Source organism: Ruditapes philippinarum, unplaced genomic scaffold, assembly GCF_026571515.1.
Source record: "Ruditapes philippinarum isolate M1 unplaced genomic scaffold, ASM2657151v2 ctg15926_1_1_1_1, whole genome shotgun sequence".
NCBI classification, from domain to species: Eukaryota; Metazoa; Mollusca; class Bivalvia; order Venerida; family Veneridae; genus Ruditapes; species Ruditapes philippinarum.
The window spans coordinates 1-9206 of NW_026863338.1; the positions used below are offsets into that span (position 1 = coordinate 1).

The 9206-nt window shown below is 32.8% G+C and overlaps 1 protein-coding gene across 1 annotated transcript; it reads left to right on the top strand.

Moving 5' to 3' along the window:
- Window positions 1–101: 101 nt before the first annotated feature.
- On the top strand, window positions 102–8860 carry LOC132721869 (uncharacterized; the record flags this gene model as incomplete). Its single annotated transcript, XM_060706247.1, is given in 4 exon segments — window positions 102–222; window positions 4654–4777; window positions 5001–5119; window positions 5777–8860. Coding segments are annotated over 4 exon segments (958 nt in total), but the record flags the coding sequence as incomplete, so codon positions are not given.
- Window positions 8861–9206: the final 346 nt, after the last annotated feature.

Consider the following 9206-nt stretch of genomic DNA (forward strand, 5'->3'; position numbering starts at 1 on the left):
ATTCGTTTTGGAGATATGGGAAATTGAACCAAAGGTTAATGTTTGAAAAAAAAAAGTAAGGTGAACCATTGCACTCCTATTTTCAATATTGTATTTTCTAGGGTGCAAAACTACTTGCGGAAATTAAGCATCAGTGACATCGATGAAGGTCTCATGGGAGAGGTTTCAGAAACCGAAAAATACCTCATACAAACCCATGATCTTATACAAACACGAGGAAAGGTAAGTTACTTTTAGTAAAATGATGATATTTGGATTTTATCTTTTGTCATGAGACAATGTTAAGTATTTGTTGGGGAAATGACAACTTACTCAGAACAAGTCTTTGTATATTTCAGAGATAAGTATTGATTTTCTGTTTAGGAACCAGTGACACTATCCATCCTTTTCCATAACTAATGTATATCTTTCAGTATATGATTTCTTGAAAATAATCTTGGCAAAATATATTATTATGTCATGTCCAGTGGAATACCACATCAAGTAATTAAAAAATTGAACCTGTTTGATATAGTGAGAACAAATCAAATCTTCACCAAACTGATCACATGCTTTTTCTGTACAAAACCTAACATACTTGAAAATATATGGAAAAAAAAACGGTAGATTACATTAAGTAGCAACCCTGATGATTTTTTTAAAGTGGATTGATTTACTTCTGACCATATTTAAAAATTCTAAATAAAATAAGCTTTCCAAAACTGTTTCATTTTAATATCTTTAAAAATGGCAAAAGTTATTAACTTTTGAAATTCGCAGAAAGTGACTAAAATCTTACATATGGTAAATCGCGAAATCACAGCACCAGATAATTGTTAAATTGTATACAAATAGCAATAACTTGAGTACTGATTAAGATATTTGCATGAAATTTCCCACTCTCTTATAGTTTTTCCTGTAGAATCTAATAAAGACAAACATTTTTAAAAATAGCATGTACATTTTGCTGTAGTTAAAGAAATTTAACATGAAATTACAATGTCTTGTCATTTCATAGGGACAATTTATGACATCAATAAATTTCACATAAGAAAGATAGCAGTTTCAAGAAAGAGATATTTTAATAAAAAATAATTCAGGCTGACATACATGAAAGTTACAGATTTTTTTCATCACTCAAATTTAAGTGGTATTGGTACTTAGAAGTGCTGGAATTTTATATATTTATGAACTAAGTTTATTTTCATCTGCATAAGTTTTTTTTCCAAGCACTTAACTATAATGCAACATAATAACCTGTAGCCAAATTTTACTTTTCCAGATGTTTAATGTCAGTCAAAGTAATGAAAAGTAGAGTTCAATGATCTAGTATTAACTTCATGAAATATCATGAATTATTAAAATTATTTTTAAAATCTCACCAAAAAAAAAAACATAAGTATTAATTTTGCAATAGAAATTTTAAAAAGTTGACTCGAAATTAGATTGGGTACGAAAATTCCCGCTAAAAAGTGTGGCGAGTTTCGTAACAAAATAACAGTAAAATCAGCGATTTCTTTTGAATTAAAACAAGTATTATGAATGACTGTATTATAATTTCTTTTTTAAGTCACAGTTGCCTCTTGTTTTAACATACCTGACTGAAATTGGTCGAATGCTTTTACGATTTTTTTTGTTTTCCATGCATTGCAGTGAGCGAAAAAATGTTATGAATTTTTACGTAACATAACCGCTCGAAATTAATTAAAACACGGATAAAACAAATTTTAAAGACTACAAATTATTTTTTTATCCATTATGTCAAACTTTATTTGCAATTTAAACTTGTGTTTATTGGTGTAAAGATCAAAAGTCTGAGCTGCTGATCTGAGCGGTCATTTTTTTCGACGGCCGATCAAGAAACGTGGAGTGCCATATTTCAAATGTAAATGCGATGCAGTTATTGCAAGGAATAATGCACTGAGAAAAAACGTGTCCTCATCTTGTTTATCCATTTCTGAGTACTAAATTGTCATAGCGTGTGTATTACGTCATTAATTACGTCATTATAGTCACACAAGTCATTTTTGGACACATTTGCTTCTGTGACTGTATAACGTCATTAATTACGTCATTACTGTACAGTCACACAATTCTGGACAATTTGCTTCTGTGACAGTCACACAAGCTATCATTATCATTTTGTCCATAGCATGGACACATTTGCTTCTGTGACAGCCACACAAGCTATCATTAACATTTTGTCCATAGCATGGACACATTTGCTTCTGTGACAGCCACACAAGCTATCATTAACATTTTGTCCATAGCATGGACACATTTGCTTCTGCGACAGCCACACAAGTCTGGACACATTTTCTTTGTTATATTATCCTAGCATGGCTAGCACGGAACGAGCAATGATCTACTTTAGGACCCCTGGCCTAAAGCTTAATAGACCTATTGGTCAGAGAAGGTCTCCCACCTTCCGCCCTAATCACCACCTTTTTACTGTCGGACGCTACTCTTCATTCCGCTTTAATTTTATACTAAAATTGTAGTTTTAATTGCTAAGTGTTTAGTTGGACATTGTAACTAAGGACAAAGATTTTATATTTTGATCAACTTTATTAACTCACAAGTCATTTCAATCAAATTTCTAAACTTAAAAAAACAAAAACATACAGTTTGTCTTCTAATGCGGTTTTTCTGTGGCTTCATTTCCTCTTGGTGATTTATGTCTAAAATAACAAGTCAGTGTCTTGTCGTATTCTACGCAGATTCTCACACTTTCTATTCCAACTGCTCTTTTGTTAACATCCTGTCCGTTACTGAATAAGTCTCCACAATATCCTTCATTGATGCTCATATACAATGTTGGTTCAAAGTATTTCTCTGTTACGTTATTGATGTCATTTGTAGCTACTCTGTAAGATCTCTTCAAGTCTGTCTTCTCTCTAAAAGTCTTAACTGGATCCTCTGTGTTCAAAGATTGAAGAAAGCCATCAATACTTCCATAGTTGTTGTCTGGATTATAGTACTCAACCCATCCGTTGTTTTGACTGTCATATACTGGTCTGTATGTATATTTTAAACCCGCTGGTGACATACTTTCTCGTTCCCATCGTCGTCTTGATCTTCTTCTTCGGGTAGAACCATTTCTTTCCTTTACCATATCTGCTATATCGTCTATTTTTCCTCCTACCTTTGCCATAGACTCTTCTAGTTGCGTAAGACGTGTTTTTAGAGTATCTACCTCGTTTCGCAAGGTATGGATAGTAGTTTCCCGGATTTGAAAGTCTTCTCTTCTGAGTTGGTGCCATTTTTCCTCTATTTTGGTATTTCGTTCTGTAATTTCGAGGTAGGTTTTGGTAAGTGTATCGATGTGTCTCCCTATGATCGTAAGGCTCATTTGCAATCCAATTTCGAATTTGTTGCCTATTTCTCCAAACGTAATTTAATGCAGAATAAATATTATCTGTATTAACGAGCGTAGATCCGTACGGTACGAAAGCTTCCTTGTAAATGACGGTTATTTCAAGTTGCACTCCTTATATACCCTTTTTTAAACTTGTTTACACTTAATTTAAGTTACGTCATCACTATGACTACCTTTCCCCCATTTATTGACGTTGGATACCCCGTTATTACTGACTGGTTTACCCCTAAACTACTTAGACAGGACACCATTTCCTGGTCGTTCTCACTTTTGTTTTGATTTTTTTTTTTTTTTTGGTGTCTTTTTTTTCTACCATTAGACTTGTTTCCAGACTTACTAACTTTAGGTGTTGCTGGCTTGTTTTCTTTTTCAGTTTCGCTATCAGAAGATTCAATGCATTGTCTAATTCTTTTTCTAGTCTTTGTAAGCTTTTTATTTTCTTTTTTTGCCTCCTTTTGATGATTGATACTTTTACAAGTTTTGATGTGTTGAGTATATCCTGCTCCTGCTTTGAATTCATTATTACACTTTATACAAGTCACTGTTTTTTTTTACTGTACCGTCACAAATAAAGCTGAGATGTTGAGGTTTTAGAAACCGAGCAAAAATGTGATTTTTTTGCGTAATGAAAATTTTACGGCCAGTCAACTTTGCGGAATTATATCTAAGCTTAGGATTATCGTATGCAAACTTTTTGAGCATCGACATGAAATCATTGATTGGAAAATTAAAATAATATTAGCTCATTAATATTCAAAAACTTCTGGGCCTTGCATTCCCTCATGAAACTAGTAGGGGTCCAGAGCAGTGCCTCAGAAGTTGATACAACGAGTCCGGCCGATATTATCACATGTTTAACAATTTTGAATAAACACAATAAAGTTAATAATTATGACATGTCAATCAAATTTACACATGCTTATAGATAATTTTATAAGCTTTAATTTGGTGTAATTTATGTGAAGATGAAATTGATAATAAGAAAGTTATGATGATACAAAATTACAGAGGGTGTGAATTTTTCTGTATTTCTTAGATTTTCCAGGTGGTTATCTGATAAATTGATGGCTTATCAGGGTTGCTACATTAGGCAAAAATAATGTAAGATTTAGTTATTCCTAAGTAGATGGAATTCATTAAAGAATTAAATGTGTTGAACCTAGTGAAATTGCTGTTTTATATGCATATGCAATCAATTTATATATAAATTATTTATTAAATCAATTTAAATGAATTTTATTCACTCTTCAAATGTAAAAAAATGGCTCATCTAAGAACTTTTACTCAATTTTCAGCGTGGTGGCATTGTACCAGTCTTAATACCAGTTGAGTGCAAGGCAGTAATGGATTTTCTGGCTGATGCAGAACTACGACAAAAACTTAATATCCAAACTTCTTACCTGTTTGCATCTAACACTAGTAAGTTCTTGGTAGCCAAATATACTTATAGACTTGAGAAAAATATAAAAAAAAAGTTCTGGGTCAAGCTTAAATATGAATCTTGTGGGGTCAGAATGTAGGTAACTTTTGTATGTCATTTGATTCTGGTAATTAATCTAATTACTGAAAACTAAGAGTGATCCTTGAGATTTATTCATCATTCTTTGATTTATTATTCTTCAATATTTTATATGCTTTTCAGATGGAAATCCAATAAGAGCTTATGATAGCCTTCGGAAAATGTGTGAGAGTGCAGGTCTTAGCAGACCTCAGGATATTACCTCTACTAAAATGAGGAAGTACATGGCCACCCTGGCTCAGGTATATATGTATATATTAAATTTTAATTTTTGTTATTGTAGTGAACTTTCATTATGATGAATCTGGTTGTTTGCTGACAAATGGTTTGTAGAGTCAAATGTTGCTATACTACACACTAATTATAACATTATAATGAATGTCAGTGTTATGTATGTTTTTCAAAGCATCATGTTTCCAGCTTGCTTATTAAATCACGACTTGTGAAATTTCTATTATTTTTTTGTTGTTCATTAACTTATCTGATTGATTCTTTTTCACTGTCTTTGATGAAAAAAATCATTTAAACAGATATAGATTTTGATTAGATAGTAAAACTGGCAAATCACAGTTTTTGATGTAAGACATTGTATTCTTGTACAGCCATATGGAATGCAATTGATAATTTTGTTAAACTGTTAATCAATTCTTACTATACTTATTATAAATACTATGTGCTTTGCAATAACTCCATTGGCTGTACTTCTATCCTCTACTTCTTAAATTAAATCATGTTTCCTTCATTCTAAACAAGCGTATTTTGCATTGATTAGTGCTCTTGTTGGTAACAGAAAATGGAAAATCAAAATAATTTACAAGAGATGGAAAAAGCATTCAGTTTAATTTTTTGTAGCTGTTTTTATCAGGATTTATTTTACAATTATTTTATTTATTTTCTAGGTCATGAATCTATCAGACTCAGAACTCCACCATATGTGTCGTCATCTGGGCCACTCAACTAAAGTACATTTAAATCATTACCGCACAATGAGTCCATATATTGAAAGAGTGACATTAGGAAAGGTTCTGATGATGCAGGACCTGAACATCCAATCCCAGTTTGTTGGGAAGTCATTAGATGAAGTTAATTTCAGTGACATCATCTATGATAAATCTGTTGGAGATTCAAATGCTGAAGTTCCTGATACAGACAATCATGAAGTTCTTGAAATGGACAATAATGAAATGGCTGAGATGAGCAATGATGAAATAGAACTGTCTACTAGTGCACCAAATTACACCAATGACTTTGGTATGAAGAAAACCCATAGGAAAAAAGGCCAAAAATCAACAAGGCAAAAGTGGTCTTCTAAAGAAATTGAAGAATTAGAAAAATATTTCTCAAAGCATTTGCAACAAAAAATTGCCCCAAGGAGACATGACTGCTTAAGAGCAAAAGAATTAAGCTATAAGCATGGTGGCGAGCTCCACAAGCGTTCTTGGAATTTGATTGTTAAAAAAATATCAAACATGAACCATTCAAAAAAAAATTAACATAAATGTTCCACAGTTCTGTTTCCTACTTGAGTTTGTTTCTTTACAGATTGTTAATTTGTAATTTGATAAAATACTTTAACCCCTCATCCACCCAACTCTACAAAAAGGGGGTAAGGCAGACAGTCCGTTATTAATTTTCTTGTACTGACTGTGAAAAAATAATCATCAACTTTTATCCAGATTGTAACATTCCTGAAGGAACACCTTCTACATATTCAAGGAGTCCCTTCTAAAATCTAGGAATCCCTGAATTTGGACTTCATGAAAATGACATAATGGTAAAATGATGAATTAAACATCATGATAATGTTTTAGACCCAATTTATTTAATATATTTTTTTCTACAACAAAGAAACAAGGAGTTTATATGATTTTTGTTGTAATAACTGAACAGTGTCATACTTTGAACATACATGTACACTGCAAGTCATACCTATTGTATCTCCTTCACATTTTGACCATTCAAAGTCCTTTTTCCACGACTCTTGGAAAGTTCTTTTTCTCTCTTTTTAGCTCGCCTGAGCATGCTCAGGCAGAGCTATTAGGATCGATCATTGTCCGTCGTCCGTCCACACTTACCTCGTTAACACTCGAGAGGTTGCATTTTTGTCTCAATTCTCATGAAACTTTGTCAGAATGTTTGTCCTAATGATTTTGGACGAGTTCGAACATGGGTCATGGGGGTAAAAACTAGGTCGTAATGCCCAAATAGGGAAAAAAGCTTGTTAACACTCTAAAGGGTTGCATTTTTGCCTCAGATGTCATGTAATTTGGTCAGAATGTTTGTCATATTGATTTCTTGGACAAGTTCGAAGATGGGTCATCTTGGGTAAAAAACTAGGTCGCAATGCCCATATAAGGAAAAAGCTTGAAAACACTCTAAAGGGTTGCATTTTTGCCTCAGATGTCATGAAAATTAGTAAGAATTTTTCTTGTATTTGTTCGATCATGGGTCATCTGGGGTCAAAAACTAGGTCGCAATGCCCAATTATGGAAAAAGCTTGTAAACACTAGAGGTTGCATTTTTGCCTCATATGTCATGAAAATTTGTCAAAATGTTTATCTTAGTGATTATTTGGACAAGTTTGAACATGGGTCATCACGAGTCAAAAACTAGGTCGCAATGCCCATATATGGAAAAATCTTGTAAACACTTTAGAGCTTGCATTTTTGTCTCAAATGTCATGAAAATTAGTAAGAATGTTTGTCCTAATGATTTATTTAACAAGTTTTAACATGGGTCATCTTGGATCAAAAACTTGGTCGCAATGCCCAAATATGGAAAAAGCTTGTTAACACTCTAGAAGTTTCATATTTGCCTCAAATGTCATGTAATTTGGTCAGAATGTTTGTCATATTGATTTCTTGGACAAGTTTGAAGATGGGTCATCTTGGGTCAAAAACTAGGTCGCAATGCCCATATTAGGAAAAAGCTTGAAAACACTCTAGAGATTGCATTTTTGCGTCAGATGTCATGAAAATTGGTCAGAATGTTTGATTGATTTCTTGAAAAAGTCTGAACATGGGTCATTTGAGGTCAAAAGGAGTTCACAAAGATAAAAAATTGAGCCTTTGAATTTATACTACAACTGATGATGCTGGCCGTAAAATATTAAAGGGCATTGTTTGTAAACAAAAATGGTTATTATTGGAATCTATTCATTATGAAAGTCAATTCTTTTAATCTGTTGAACAAATTGAAATTGTTCTGTGGAAACAAAAGCCTGAAAATAGACATTTAAATAAAAATATTTTATTAAGTTTATTTTTGACACATGATAAATGCATACAGGTTGTATCTATAGTGGAAGATGTGATTAAAGTGGAAAATTTGAGGTTTAGTAAATCTGACCAATACAAACCCCTACTTGTTCAAACCAACCTCAGGTGAGCAATCTAATCTAGGGCCATCTTGGCCCTCTTGTTTTCATACTGCCTTTGAGTTTGAAGATGTTCTTCTTTAGTTTTTGCTTTTTGTAGCTGGAGGGTCACTTGCACCTTCTATAAATCTCCACATTTTTCGAAGTAAGACAAAAATCGTATTTTTCTCGGATCGCGAAAATATGTGACATATTACCGTTTCTGGATATATTTGGAATGTTCGGCGATATTAGCTATTGAGTATAAAGCCGAAACATTCAAATTTATTTCAGTTTAAAAATGATAACGTTTTGAGTTAAAATTAAGCACATGATTTTAGATTTATTTACCTTTTAATGTTTCGTTTTATTTATTGATTATTTGAAGGTAGTTTTACGCTTAGATGGAAATGTAAAAGGTAAAATATTGAAGCTTTTTGCTTTACTTTACCTAGAAAATCAAAAGTCCCAACGGAACACCCAACCTGTGAGTTTTGGTGTCCCCAATTTTTGGTGTCCTAGGGATCCCGGGACCCTGTTAGTGTCGAACACTGTCAGTATTAGTCCTTGACTCTGTATTGTTCTTTTTTAAAATGTAGAAGTATACATTAAAGAGTTAAAGGTTCAAGTGTGTTTGTTAATGTTAACCCCTTATGATAAAGTTGTAAGTCCTCAAACTAGAATCAGGGTCTATCTATTTTGATAGACCCTGAATAGAATCAAGGTTTTGACTTGATATAAATAATATCACTGGCACTGTAACAAAAGAGAAATCAACCTGGACGGCAGGTAACTAAAATGTTTATAAAAAAAACACAAAGTGAAAGACTTAAAAAGTGGAGCAAAAATAATAGTTTTTCAAAGCACTAGTCTTGTGAACATAAAGTACATGTATACTGTCTGGTAAGTAAGGTTTCTTGCCAACATATTTTGATCAGTCACACAGGTCCACCCCATTAGCTCTGGCCTTTTTG